This window comes from Aedes albopictus, chromosome 2, assembly GCF_035046485.1.
Source record: "Aedes albopictus strain Foshan chromosome 2, AalbF5, whole genome shotgun sequence".
Taxonomy (NCBI): Eukaryota; Metazoa; Arthropoda; class Insecta; order Diptera; family Culicidae; genus Aedes; species Aedes albopictus.
This window is the reverse complement of record NC_085137.1, coordinates 512,967,644-512,983,054: the sequence shown is the minus strand read 5'-3', so window position 1 is coordinate 512,983,054 and position 15,411 is coordinate 512,967,644. Positions and strand designations below refer to the sequence as shown.

The 15,411-nt window shown below is 45.6% G+C and overlaps 2 protein-coding genes across 2 annotated transcripts; one reads left to right on the top strand and one right to left on the bottom strand.

Moving 5' to 3' along the window:
* Positions 1–404: 404 nt before the first annotated feature.
* On the bottom strand, positions 405–1,455 carry LOC109432077 (brachyurin-like). Its single transcript, XM_019708378.3, has one exon. The coding sequence runs from the start codon at positions 1,386–1,388 to the stop codon at positions 498–500; it is 891 nt and encodes a 296-aa protein (XP_019563923.3). The 5' UTR covers positions 1,389–1,455; the 3' UTR covers positions 405–497.
* Positions 1,456–14,397: 12,942 nt separating this feature from the next.
* LOC109432112 (brachyurin-like) lies at positions 14,398–15,411 on the top strand. The gene has a single exon (XM_019708400.3). It carries the CDS (start codon positions 14,446–14,448, stop codon positions 15,334–15,336), a length of 891 nt encoding a protein of 296 aa, XP_019563945.2. The 5' UTR covers positions 14,398–14,445; the 3' UTR covers positions 15,337–15,411.

Sequence of the window (15,411 nt, the reverse complement as noted above, 5' to 3'; positions counted from 1 at the left end):
CAGTTGTCCGATTTAGCTTCATGAGTAATGACATGCGATTGCAAAAACAGTATGATAGATAAAAAAATCTCTGTCCAACAAGATAATGATTTATGGGACATCCCTGGATACGGAGTGCTATTTAGTTACGCGTTTATATCTCCTATTCAATAAAAATAATAGGGGGATTCACTAAACAGCGTAAACCAATTAAACTGATTAAACATCGCGATCGCCAAGGCAAAATCTTTGATTATTTCATTCGCACAATCATGAAACATTTCAAATAAGCAGAAAATCATGGCTTACCCAGCAATTTAATTTGTTTAGTGAGTACCCCTAATATATTAATCTATTTTAAGTTTTGTACAAGCATGTTGAACTGATATTATTATGCAGCATAAACAAAAAGCACTGAAATTCAATAAAAGACACACGTGATCATTTGCACTTAAAATGTATTTGATATGCTCAAGATAATCATTATTTCACTGACGCCAATGATATTGTTTTTCGAACTAATTTCGCAGCACCACATCGCTGTTATCAGCGATCCACTGCAGGTAGTGCGATACCCGCACAAATACAGAAGGCATACCAGACGCACATCCGTCCACGTGAACCATGGATGATATACCGACCTGCAGACTGCGTCCATTCTCGTGTATTGCCAACGGACCGCCAGAATCTCCGTTGCACACGGAACGTCCGCCGGCGCCGGACAAACAGATGTTCTGTGCTCCAACCAAAACCGCATTCCACGAAGCCGCACAGTCGGCGTTGGTCAGAATGGGATTACTCGTGTACATCACGACCTCACTAGCTGGAGATCCAGTTTCATCCGAGGTGCGTCCAAACCCGGAAATAATGCCAGTCATTCCGGCAAAAGTCCTGGTGTCCGACAAGGCCGGAATGTCAATTGGCTGGACAAACTCGTTGAACACGGCTGGGACAGAAAGCCTCACAGTAGCGATATCGTTACGGAGCAACGCAGCGATGTAACTTGGGTGCACGTTGACTTGATCGAAGTTAAAACGCTGTTGAGTTGCTTCAGCCACCTGGCGATTGTGGGCTCCCAAGACCGCCGTTCCGTGAGTGGCCAAAGTTCCAATCAGTACACAGTGCGCTGCTGTCATCACGAAGTTCGGCGTCAGTATGGTACCACCGCACAGGCCGGAATTTCCATCCTCGAAGAAACTGAGCACCAACGCTTGATACGGAAACTGGTTTGGCCGCGCTTCCTGGCCGTTGACGATGCGTTGGTTTTCGGATGGTCGCAGTGCTTGCAGCTGAGGATCCAGTTGCTTCCAAAAAATATCCAACTCTTCGACGCGCTTCATGTTCGGGAAATTGACAACCGATGCACTGGCTAGAGCCAGGCCCGCGAAAACTATGGCAAATCTCTTCATGATTGGTTGGGAAGGTTTGGTTGATGAGTGATGTCCGAAGAGCTCACGATACCTTTTATAGGATATATTTGGGGATTTTTGGCAATTTGGAATAAGGTTTGGAAAATACGGAAAGCTGAATGATAAGCTTTTCTAAATCCTAACATCCGATTCATTGTGACTGGCTGTTAGAGCTAGGCCGAGTCGTGATATAATAGATAAAGTGGGAAATTTCCCATTTCAATTCCATATCGGATGTGACTAAAACATACCGTTGCGTTGATGTAAAATGAGTTTGAATCTTTCAACTTTGGGCTTGTTACCACATGGTTAAACATGGTCATTGGTCAGATGTCATGCTTTATCAATAATTGCATCTCGTCGAAAAAGGTGTTGTCAGAGCGAAGCTAAGCTAAAGTTTAAGAAAGACCAATTCACAAATGTGCCGCGTATTGAGTAGATCGGATGCATCCAAGATCCCGGAGGGTTTACCACAGCTATGAAGCTCTTTTGAATGTTTTTCAAGCACCCGGACAATCGTGTCCGACCAGCAACGCGCTTGTTTTTCTGACCTTCAATATTATGCTAATTCGTGGTACATCTTACGCCGCCACACACCGTTCTCTTGCACACCGCTAAAGATCATCATCATCATCATAATACACATTCCTTGTCAAGCATCCGAGCGAGACACACGTCATTCTCTTGCCCTAGCCTGTTTCGATAGTGATTGTTTTTTTCCTATCGAAAGTGATAGGTTTTTTACAAGTGTTACTAGTGCCTAATTATCTAGTAAAAGAAATAGGCTTTGCTTCACTTGGAAGCGGCATTCCCTGGCCGAGTCCTACGGAGTGGCCGTGCAGCAATACCCCCGGAGCTGTCGGAGCTAAAAAGGCAATAAAATCAACGGATCAACGTGTTGCCATTTACACCTCATCCTTCTCATCGACCCATCGACGACGACAGCATCAGAAACCGTCTACCTACCGAGAGTGAAACAATTGCCTGCAATATCGAGCACCACACCGTCCACACCAAAGGCGGAGACACAGCTTCGCCAGTGTCTGCGGTGGTCATCCAACCGGGCATTATTGTTCATGTGCATGGACGCAAATAGCACATTTCAACGTTGTTTCGGATCATATGGTAAATATTTCGGTTAGATCTGTTGGTTTGGTCTTTTTCTTTGTCGCTTTGCGTGTGCATAGACAAGTTTATTTTGATTCATTTTGGTACTCTATTGTTCCCCAGTCCACCGTCTTGCTCGCAGCGATAATTTTAATTTGATTTTCGGTGGTACAGTAGTTCCCCCTGTTTCACGAATTATTTTCATCACATTATTTTTATTATTAAGTTTTTTTTTTTGAGTTGCTATCCTTCTTCATCTTTGATTTTTTTTTCTTTAATATTTTCCTACACTAACTTAGTATTTAAGTAGGTACACATATTTGAATTGGTGTGTTTTTTTTAGTTGCTATCCTTTCTTTTCATTTTTTTTCTTCGTTTCCTTGCCCTTTTGCCCCCATATTATTTCAACTGTTATGGGTATTATTTTTGTTTGATTCCCATTTGCTCTGCCGCACTCTTACCACAGTGGTTCTAAAAGTATTTTTCTTTGGATTTATTTTCGTTTGTTTTACTTGGTTGTTTTTCTCGCTTTCAGGTAGGACTATGTCTTCGAATTAGTGCTTGGTTTTTTTTTTAGTTGCTATCCTTCTCTTTCTTTGTTTTTTTTTCTTTTCCTATATTTTCTTCCACAATATTAGTACTTAAGTTGGTATACGTATTTGAATTGGCGTTTTTTAATTCCTATATTTTTCCTTTATTTTTTTTTTCGTTTTTCCCGGTTGAACTTTATATAGTATTTGAACATCTGGTTTTGGTTAATTTTGTTCTTTTATTGTTTTTTTTACCACCATTGTTTGGTATAAGTTGTAGTTCATACTCAGCTTAGTTGATTCCATTACTTGTTTCCCTGCGGTAGAACAAATTAGGCCCGCATGGAAACAAATGACACCGATGGGGGTTCGTCAGATCTCGTAATTTCATCCGATGACGAGACGGTCCCTGGTTTGTCCACTAACTCAATAGTGCAAACTCAGAACTCTGATACCATGGAGACTGGCGATAATCAAAATGATCCAGGGGTTTCTCAAGTACTCCATTGTGCTGTTTCTTCCGGAATTGTTCCTATTAGTTCTTTGGTGAATGAAACGCGGTCCCAGCCCATGGTGAAAAATCTCTTGGTTACAAATTTTTGTCCGCCTGGCAATTCATCTCAACCCCCTGTATTCTCATCTACCCCTGGATCTTCTCCTAACTTGGCGAGCCCCCGCCCGAAAGTTTACCCACCCGGATCTAAGGGCCCCTTTCTGGTTTTCTTTCGGCCCAAACCGAATGGAAAAAAGTTAAATAAATTACAAATCGAAAAAGATCTGGCCAAATCGTTTCGAAGCATCCTTGAGATAGACTCACCCAGCCGCGATAAATTGCGTGTCACTGTTAGTGATCGCGAAGAAGCGAACAGGATTGTTGCCTTTGAGCTTTTTTTGCGGGAGTACAGAACTTATCTCCCTAGTCACGAGATAGAGTGTTACGGAGTGGTCACCGAAGATAATTTAACTCGTGCCGCCATCATGTCTGGAGCTGGCGGGTTTAAAAATCGTGCCGTCCCGCTAGTTCCGGTACTTGATGCCGTACAAATGAACAAGGTACATCCTGACGGCACAAAAACGTCGTCCAACTCATACCGGGTGACCTTCTCCGGCTCCGCTCTACCAAGCGTTCTCGTGATTGGGCTCCTTCGACTACCTGTTCGTCTCTACGAACCGAAGGTAATGCACTGCGCTAAATGCCAGCAGTTGGGCCACACCGCACTTTACTGTAGCAACAAACCACGTTGCAGTATGTGCGGTGAACAACATGCGGAGGGCTCCTGCAATATGGAGCCAAAATGTGCCACTTGTGGCGAATCTCCACCCCATGAGCTCAGTGCATGCCCGAAGTACGTAGAGCGGGAGAAACGTAATATACACTCTCTAAAACAGCGATCGAGGCGATCTTACGCAGAAATGTTGAAAAAGATCGCTCCGGTTGCTGTTTCATCAGCCCACCCTACTACTAGCAACAACATCTTCGCATCCCTGCCGGCAGATGATCAAGGCTCTGACTGTGAGGGAGGCGAGGAGTACCAAATAATTGAAACAGGAACAAAAAGGAAGCGAGCTGTTGCAAAACGGCACATGCAACAGCAAGCTTCTCAAAACGCTCCTGTTATTCAACCTGCTCAGCGAATCCCTCTGGCAAAATCAAGAAGTAGCGGAAGTACCAAAAAGGTATCACCTCCAGGCTTTAAATTTTCGTCTGAAGACTTTCCGTCACTTCCGGGTGCATCTAAAACCCCAGTTGCCCCAGTTTTTCGCCCAGAAAACCAACAAAATCGTCAACAGGAATGTCGACAGAATCCAGTCGACGCTTCCGGAAAATTGACTCTCTCTGGGTTAGTGGATATCATCTTCGAAACGTTTAAAATCTCTCCAGCTATAAGAAGTTTGATAACCATGGCACTTCCTTTTGTGAGACCTCTTCTGAAGCAACTGACTTCAAAATGGCCGATTCTTGAATCTATCATATCTTTCGATGGCTAATTTGTCCAGTGAGGTCGGAGGTATGATTGAAGTCCTACAGTGGAATTGTAGAAGCTTAATTAGAAATATAGATGCGTTCAAATTTTTAGTCCACAACACATGCTGTGACATATTTGCTCTTAGTGAAACATGGCTAACTTCCGATAAAGATGTCTCTTTCCACGATTTTAATATTATTCGTTGTGATCGAGGAGATGGATATGGAGGGGTGATCTTGGGGATCAAAAAGCTCCATTCCTTTTATAGAATTGATTTCCCCCCGATGAACGACACTGAAATAGTTGCATGTCATGTTACTATACAAGGTAAAAGTTTCAGTATAGCCAGTGTGTACATACCGCCCAGTGCTAGAGTATCTCGAAGAGATCTTGCGGAAATATGCTGTGCTATGCCTGCGCCTTGGTTGATCCTAGGAGATTTTAATGCACACGGAACAGCCTGGGGGTCTCCGAAGGACGACAATCGCGCAACCCTGATATATGACCTCTGCGACTATTTCAATTTGACAATTTTGAACTCCGGGGAAGCAACGCGAATTAAACCTCCAGATCCTCCAAGCATGTTAGACCTCTCAATATGTTCGAATTCACTATCATTGGATTGCACGTGGAATGTAATTCAGGATCCCCATGGTAGTGATCATCTGCCAATCAAAATCTCAGTTACCAATTCGTGTCAGGCTCGCCAGATCGACGTCGCGTATGACCTCACGAAGCATATTGACTGGGGAAAATATGCTGAGTTGGTCTCCGAAGGCGAGCAGTCGGTTGACGTTCTTCCACCGCAGGAAGAATACCAGTTTCTGTCCGGGCTAATCGTCGATAGTGCTCTTCAAGCGCAGCGTAGACCGGTTCCGGGAACTTCGATACGGCGAAGACCCCCCACACTGTGGTGGGATGAAGAATGTACCGGAGCCTATCGCGAAAGATCCGCCGCATTTAAAACCTATCGGAAGCGCGGTACACGGGAGAACTACGAGCGGTATTCCTCTCTTGACGAGATATTCAAGAACCTCGTAAAGGCGAAAAAACGTGGTTATTGGAGAAATTTCGTCAACGGCTTATCGCGGGAGACGTCAATGCGGACTCTCTGGACGGTAGGAAGGAGAATGCGCAACGCGGTATCGGTTAATGAGGATCGAGAAAGCTCGCCTCGATGGATTTTCGAATTCGCAAAGAAAGTCTGTCCGGATTCGGTCCAAGTGCAATCGAATATTCGTCGTTATCCACCCGAAAGAAATGCGATGGATTCACCTTTTTCGATGTTAGAATTCTCACTCGCGCTTCTGTCATGTAACAACTCTGCCCCAGGAATGGATAGAATAAAGTTCAACTTGCTTAAAAGCCTCCCAGACGTCGCAAAGAGGCGCTTGTTGAATTTGTTCAATCTATTCTTGGAAAGCAACACTGTTCCGGATGACTGGAGACGAGTGAGGGTTATTGCCGTCCAAAAGCCCGGAAAGCCCGCGTCGGATCACAACTCGTACCGTCCTATTGCGATGTTGTCGTGCTTACGGAAGCTGCTAGAGAAGATGATTCTCCATCGGCTCGACACATGGGTTGAATCGAACGGCCTTCTATCAGATACTCAATTTGGTTTCCGCAGGTGCAAGGGAACGAGCGATTGTCTGGCGCTGCTTTCTTCAGAGATTCAACTGGCCTACGCTCAAAAAGAGCAAATGGGCTCCGTATTCTTGGATATTAAGGGGGCTTTTGATGCAGTTTGCGTTGATGTCCTTTCAGACAAACTCCACGAGTGTGGACTTTCTCCGATTCTAAACAACTACTTGTACAATTTGTTGTCTGAGAAACACATGTTTTTCTCTCATGGAACCTCGGCAACTTCACGAATTAGTTACATGGGTCTCCCCCAGGGCTCATGCTTAAGCCCCCTTCTTTACAACTTTTACGTCAGAGACATTGACGAATGTCTCGTGGAAAATTGCACGCTACGACAGCTTGCGGACGACGCCGTGGTTTCTGTCACCGGACCAGAGGCGGAAGATCTGCAAGGACCATTGCAAGATACTTTGGACAATTTGTCTGCTTGGGCTGTAAAGCTGGGTATCGAATTCTCCCCGGAGAAATCTGAGTTAGTTGTCTTTTCTAGGAAGCGTGATCCAGCAGATCTAGAGCTTCAATTTTTGGGTAAGGAACTCACTCAAGCTCTTTCGCATATGTATCTAGGGGTCTGGTTCGACTCTAAAGGTACCTGGGGAAAGCATATTAAATATCTGTATCAGAAGTGCCAACAACGAATCAACTTCATGCGCACACTCACCGGAACATGGTGGGGAGCCCACCCGGAAGATCTGATAAAGCTTTATCGGACAACGATACTGTCGGTTCTCGAATACGGTAGCTTTTGCTTTCAGTCCGCCGCGAAAACACACATCCTGAAGCTAGAGCGTATCCAGTATCGTTGTCTTCGGATCGCGTTAGGCTGCATGAACTCGACGCACACAATGAGTTTGGAGGTACTAGCAGCAGTACTCCCTTTATCAGATCGTTTCGTGGAATTGTCGCTAAGGTTCCTCATTCGCTGTGAGGTGCTGAATCCATTGGTAATTGAAAATTTTGAAAAGCTAATCGAACGACTTCATCAAACCAAATTTATGACAGTGTACTACTCGTACATGACTCTGGAGGTTAACCCTTCCTTGAATGTTCTCAACCGCGATTGCTTCCCAGACTTCTCCAATTCCACTATAGGTTTTGATCTGACCATGAAGCAAGAAATCCGTGGAATCCCAGATCCGCTCCGATCGGAGCACATGCCAAAAATTTTTGCAAGCAAGTTTGGTCATGTCAGTTGCGACAGGAGATTTTTCACTGACGGCTCAAAAACAAATGATTCCACTGGATTTGGTGTATTTAATGAGCTTCATAGCGCCGCCCATAAACTTCAAAGTCCTTGCTCAGTATATGTCGCAGAACTGGCGGCTATACACTACGCATTAGAGCGAATTGCCTCTCTTCCCTCTGATCAATACTTCATTTTTACGGATAGTCTCAGTTCAATTGAGGCTATTCGCTCAATGAGGCCGGTGAAGCACTCCACGTATTTCCTAAGCGAAATACGATCAAGTTTGAGTGCTTTATCGAATCAAGCATATAATATCACCTTGGTTTGGGTCCCTTCGCATTGCTCGATCCCGGGCAATGAGAAAGCGGACTCGCTCGCCAAGGTGGGCGCTATAGAAGGCGATATTTATGACCGTCATATCGCCTTTAATGAATTTTTTTCAATTGCTCGTCAGCATGCCTTGGTCAGTTGGCAACAAAAATGGGATGCAGGGGAATTGGGTAGGTGGTTGCATTCAATTCTCCCACAGGTATCGAAGACGTCATGGTTCAAGGGGTTGGACATAGGTCGAGATTTTATCAAGACAATGTGTCGACTTATGTCCAATCACTATTCTCTGGGCTCGCATTTCTATCGAATAGGGCTCACAGATAGCAATCGCTGTAGCTGTGGTGCAGGCTATCAAGATATCAACCATGTTGTGTGGGAATGCCCAGAATACGGTATTGCCAGATCCGATTTATGTGCATCCCTCAGGGCCCGAGGAAAACCAGAAAAGGAAGACATTAGAGATGTGTTGGGTAGACTTGATCTTGAGTACATGAAGCTTGTGTACGACTTTCTTAAACAAGCTGAAGTCTTTGTTTGATACCCCCGTCTTGTTGTTCCACTTGTCCACCTCGTGTTTTTATTTGACATCCCAGTCTTGTTGCTCCACTTGTCCACCTCGTATCCCTCCGAAAATCGTTTGTGTGTATCGTTACAGGTTGTTCGTCCACTCTACGTTTGACCAGCAGCAATACGCCGCAACATGCTGCCAAGTGTCAACGAAAAGCCCCCATAATCCTATCCTTTCCTCAAATATTTTTGTTCCCCATAACCTCGACCAAACCGCGAGTTTTACGGTTCCCCAAAACTAACATAGTTTATAAGTCAAAAACACTAAATTGTAAAAAGTTTTAACTGAATTCGGCTCCGTTATGCCTGTGGCGCATGAGCCTAAAATAAATGATTAAGTAAAAAAAAAATCATCATAATACTCGATTTCCAGCAGCAGCGCTCCAACCGGTCACGCCCAACACTCGCCAGATCACGCTCCACTTGGTCCGCCCATCGTGCTCTCTGCGCTCCACGCCTTCTTGTACCAACTGGATAGTTAACAAACATCAACATTGCAGGGTTGTTGTCCGGCATTCTTGCAACATGCCCTGACAACCGTATCCGTCCAACTTTAGCCCCTTTCAGGATGTTGGGTTTACCGTAGAGTGCAGCGAGCTCGTGGTTCATCCTTCTCTGCCACACACCGTTCTCCTGCACGCCGCCGAAGATCGTCCTTAGCACGCATCGCTCGAAAACTCCGAGTGCTTGCCAACGGTCTTATTAACGTCTTGTACATGGTACATTTGGTGCGGGGGTTTTTTGACCGCAGTTTCTTCTGGAGCCCGTAGTAGGCACGACTTTTACTGATGATGCGCCTTCGTATTTCACGGCTCACGTTATTGTCAGTCGTTAGCAAGGAACCGAGACAGACGAATTCTTCTACCACCTCGAAGATATCCCCGTCTATCGTAACATCGCTGCCAAGGCTTGTCCTGTCTCGATCAGTCTCACCTACCAGCATGTACTTGTCTTAGCAGCATTCACCACCAGTCCGACCTTTGCTGCTTCACGTTTCAGGTGTACAGTTCTGCCACCGTTCCAAATGTTCTAGCAATAATACCCATATCATCCGCAAAACAGACAAATTGGCCGGATTTCGTGAAGATCGTACCCCGGCTGTTGCGCCCAACTTGTCGCCTAACACCTTCCAGGGCGATGTTGAATAGTAGGCAGGAAAATCCATCACCTTGTCGTAGTTCCCGTCGAGATTCGAATGAACTGGATAGTTCACCCGAAATCCTTACGCTGTTCTGCACACCGTCCATCGTTGCTCTTATCAGTCTGGTAAGCATCCCAGGAAAACCGTTTTCATCCATAATTCCCCATAGCTCTGTGCGATCGATACTGTCGTATGCCGCTTTGATGTCGACGAACAGGTGATGCGTTGGGACCTGGTATTCACGGCTTTTGTGGAGGATTTGTCGTACGGTGATGATATGGTATGTTGTCGACCTTCCGTCGATGATGCCAGCTTGATAACTTCCCACGACCTCATTCGTTTTAAGTGACAGACGACGGAAGATGATCTGGGATAGCACTTTGTAGGCAGCATTCAAAATAATGATCACTCTGAAGTTCTCACATTCCAAATGGTCGCGTTTCTTGTGAATAGGACAGATTACCCCTTCCTTCCACTTCTCCGGTAGCTTTTCAACTGGCCAACTTTTCTGGGCCCATCTTAATGAGTTCAGCTGCGATACCATCCTTACCAGCTGCTTAAAAAAAAGACACAGACACGTTTAATGCTTCCAGTGAGCTATTTGCTCTTTGAAGGAAGCACGACACTAGACAACGGACTAGCATGCAACGCCCAGTGGCATAGCCGAAAACTTTTCCTGACAGCTGCGGCGGGAATCGAACCCGCGCTCCTTAGTACGATGCGACTGAAGGCTTGGTGACCTTAGCCGCACGACCACGAAGCCTGCTTTGTTGGTTTTAATCTGATGATTGGTTTCCTTTACTTTCCTCAGCGTGGGAGTTTTTTCATTTCCGTCCTCCACTGCATTGGCGTCGTCGTTTCCTCCGTTGCCGCGGTCTATTGTGCCTACGTTCTCCACGCCATCCAGGTGCTGATCGAAGGGGCTGCTTCCACCTTTCGATCACCTCACGTCCGTCCGTCAAGAGGCCTCCGTCTTTACCCCTGCATATTTCGGCTCGCGGCACGAAGCCGTTACGGGAAGCGTTAAGCTTCTGATAGAACTTCCGTGTTTCTTGGGAACGGCACAGCAGTTCCATTTCTTCGCACTCCGCTTCTTCTAGACAGCGCTTTTTCTCCCGAAAGCGGCGGATCTGCTGTTTCCGCTTCTGTTTGTAACGTTCCACGTTCTGTCGGGTCCCTTGCTGCAGCATTACCGCCCGCACTGCGTTCTTCTCCTCCAAAACCGGTCTGCACTCTTCGTCGAACCATTCGTTCCGTCGATTCCGTTTCAAGTACCCGATGGTGCTCTCGGCTGCATCGCTGATGGCTGCTTTTGCTGTACTCCACCAGTCCTCATCGAGCTCGCCCTCGTCTGCCAACGTGGCCTCGAGGTTCTGCGCGTATGCTGATGCGACATCCGGTTGTTTTAGTCGCGCTAAGGTTGTACCGTGGCGGTCGCCAATACCGTACATTGTTGATGACGGAGAGTTTTGGGCGCAGTTGGAGTCGATCGCCACGATAGTTCCTGACGTCGATAATGTCGGAGAAGTGCCGTCCGTCAATCAAAACGCTGTCGATATGCGATTCCGTCTGCTGTGGTTATCTCCAAGTGTAACGATAAGGGAGGCAGTGTTGGAAAATGGTACTACGTATAACCATATTTTTGGAGGCGGCGAAATCAGTGAGTCGTAGGCCGTTTTCTTTCGTCTGTTGGTGGGCGCTGAACTTTCGAATTGTCGGTTTGAATTCCTCCTCCTGGCCTACCTGAGCGTTTAGATATCCTATGATGATCTTGACGTCGTGGCTTGAGCAGTGCTTCCGATCACGCGCCTCTGCATATCGCCCATCACGATAAAAGCTGTTACCAGCTCACGTGTGTTTCCGCAACTCTGGTAAGTGATACCACTTTACCCCTAAACAATCGCATGGATTCTGTCCAACACACCCCCTGCAGCGCTACGACTGCGGGTCCGGGTCCTTCAGTAGATCGGCGAGTATGCGGGTGTTCCCAATGAAGTTGAGAGATCGGCAGTTCCACATACCGAGTTTCCAATCGCAAGTCCTTTTTGTTCGCTGGGGTCATTACCGTTGGTCTCGGTTCGTATTATTCTGTTGCTGATGTTACAATGGTTTTTTTTTTTATGGTTGGCTGGCTCGTAGGGCCTGACACCAACCTCCTACTTTCCGGAGGACCATAGTGCACAGTTGAGCTTAGAGTCCTTCCCTATCACTCGTACGTTGATTAGCCGCCCCTAACATAGGCATCAGACGCTGTTGTAAGCTGCTCCTCCTGGAGAACAGACGCTCAGGTTTGCAAAAGCAAAGTTCCCACCGGTATTGGTTACCCGATCTTCCCTAAGGTTGCTCCTAGTTTTCAGCCGGCACCACGCGGAAGTAGGGATAAGAGTTGCTGAGCAGAGGCTAGTGGATCACAATGGGATCTGAATTGTGCAACATATCCAGTAGAGTGGGTAATCATTTATATTGAAAAATGAAAAATTCAATGGTATCCCATCAGATCAAAGCTTTTTTGATCCCATTTCAGGACCCAAATAAGTGTGCAAAATTTGGGCACGATCGGTTATGTCTACGTTTTGCGCATCGCTTTTGAAGTTTGTATGGGGTTTTACATGGGAAAACACACTTTTTTGCATTCCTCTTATAAGAATCTCAAATTTTTCTAAAACCATGTAACCGATAAAGTAAAAACATAGCCTAGGGTGTCCTGAAAAACTTTGTCGAAGACCGCGAAGTGATCTGATGCTTATGAAAAAAGTTATAGCGTTGGCATTGCTTAGTGAAACAGCAAGATTTTGTTGCTATTGTTATTCCTTTACATGTTAAAACATAAACACATGCATGCGGTTCGTTGGTTATAACTATTTTCACAAGCATCGGATCGCTTCGCGGTCTTCAGCAAAGTTTTTCAGAACATCCTAGGCTATCATTTTACAGTATCGGTTAAAAAGTTTCAGACAAACTTTTTCAACTTATGACAAAAATTCAAAAAAGTATGTTTTCCCATACAAAATTCCATACAAATTTCAACAGCAATGCGCAAAGTGCAGACGCAACCGATCGTGCCCAAATTTTGCACAGATACTCAGGACCCGAAACGGAACCAAAAAAGCTTTGATCTGAGAAAACGGTTCCGATGACCCACACTAATATCCAGCCTGGTGGTGTGCGTTGAAGTGTCTGGCGTAAGCCGACATGGAGCCGCCATTTGAAGACGCAAAACATACGACTTTTTTGAAACGGTATGCATTACTAGTTCATTAAGGCCGGACGGGGGACGGTGGTTGAATCGTCCGCCATTGCTCTGTTGTTAGTAAGATGCAAATCTCAACTTTAACTTCATATTATTGACTAGAAATTTGATCGTTCATTTGCTCACTTGCGGTGCACAATCGATTAAAGTTTCAGCTACGTCAGTGCAGTGAAAATTGATATTTCCATCTTCAAAATCGCGAGGCAAATTGTTAGAAAGAGAGGGAAGATAGCAAAAATTACACGTCGTCCCGTGCGGCCTTAAAAGTTTCGTATATTGTTAGGCTTACGTTGGCTTCGTAGCTTCCGTTGACATGCATTGCGTGCACGTCTCAATTTCCGTAAATTGCTCCAGACAGGCGAGACTGGCGGTCGGGTCTAAGGGACATTTGAACCAAGCCGGTTGTTCAAGACGATGCAAAAACTTTCAGCCATATCGTTGACATCGTGATAGTTAGTAACTGCGGTCCTATTTACAGTTTGCAAATATTCGAAAAGGGCTACAAAAACTAGCTTACGAAAGTTCAAGGGTCGGTTTTCTAGAGGGCGTTTTATTCTATCATCACGCACCAAACGTGATGGCATAGAAAGCTCTAGTGGTGGATGATGATGAAGTGGATTTTAGCGCTACGCCATCCGGAAGAGTTTAGGTGTCTTGTGTGTGAAATCATTAAAAAAACACCTTTTTGGAATTGCAAATTTGGAGAATGAAGTTAATTGTTAGAGAACTCGACTGTTCTTCAAAATATCATGACAATTTGAAGAAAATATAAAATGTAGATTACAATATGCTGTATTCTGAAAGAAGTTGGTTGAAACCATCAGAACAAGTTATTTTATTTAATAAACAAAGTGTTTAATAATTTCTGCATCAGTCTATATTCGGGGAGACCATACTGGGAGTAAAGGGTTTGATTTATACCCTGGGGCATAGAGTATCTTCGTAACGACTACTGTAACACAACATACGAATTTTGCAGTTGACATCCATATTGCAGTCAAATCTCTTAAAGATGTAGAGAAATAATACACGATATGGGTATACCACAGTCATCAGAACAACAATCCAACTTTACCGTTCAAAATCTAGCAACAAAAAAGAATCGCTATATCCCTTTTTGCGTCACGATTTCGTCACGTTTAATTTGGAAATATCCCTCACAAGCGAGTTTTCCACGCTATCTAACATGATACGGCTTCCCTTATCATACGTGGCTCAGTATTTGCGATAATTAGTTCTGAATTTCCGAAAGAATGGCAAGATTATCATATAAAAGAGCATGGTGTGCTCCACGGCCATCACTCCACTGTTGTGATCTCGAAGCCTTCACGCGTAATCATGAAGACATTCGCCGTAGTTTTGGCGTGCCTGGCCTTGGTCAGTGCATCGGCTATCGACTTCTCGAACGTGAAACGCGTCGAAGAGCTGGACATCTTCTGGGAGCAGCTGGATCCCCAGTTGCAAGTACTACGACCATCCCCGGAAAGTCGCATCGTCAACGGTCAGGAGGCCCGGCCAAACCAGTTCCCGTATCAAGCGTTGGTGCTGAGCTTTTTCGATGGTGGTAACTCCGGATTGTGCGGTGGTACCATCCTGACGCCGAACTTCGTGATGACTGCAGCTCATTGCGTAGTGATTGGAACTGTGGCCACGCATGGTACGGTGGTCTTGGGAGCTCACAATCGCCAGGTGGTTGAAGCAACTCAACAGCGATTCAGCTTTGATCAAATCAACGCTCACCCAAGTTACATCGCTGCGTTGCTGCGTAACGACATCGCTACGGTGAGGCTTTCTGCACCGGCCGTATTCAACGAGTTTGTCCAGCCGATTGACATTCCGGCCTTGTCGGACACCAGGACCTTTGCCGGAATGACTGGCATTATTTCCGGGTTTGGACGCACCTCGGATGAAACTGGATCCCCTGCTAGTGATGTGGTGATGTACTCGAGTAATCCAATTTTGACCAACGCCGATTGTGCGGCTTCGTGGAACTCGATCCTCATTGGAGCGCAGAATATCTGCTTGTCCGGTGCTGGCGGACGTTCCGTGTGCAACGGCGATTCTGGCGGTCCGCTGGCAGTTCAGGACAGCGGACGTAGTCTGCAGGTTGGTATTGCATCTTTCGTTCACGTGAACGGATGTGCCTCGGGTATGCCGTCTGGATTTGTGCGGGTTTCGCACTACTTGCAATGGATCGCCGATAACAGCGATGTTGTGCTACGGAATTAAAGTGAGATTTAGTAATTAATATAGGACTGATATTTAAATAAAATAGATTGACATTATGTACATGAATTTTTGTTC

Bases quoted from the DNA above. Each gene is read 5' to 3' on its own strand.
- LOC109432112 (XM_019708400.3), top strand. From the start codon at position 14,446: ATGAAGACATTCGCCGTAGTTTTGGCGTGCCTGGCCTTGGTCAGTGCA.
- LOC109432077 (XM_019708378.3), bottom strand. From the start codon at position 1,388: ATGAAGAGATTTGCCATAGTTTTCGCGGGCCTGGCTCTAGCCAGTGCA.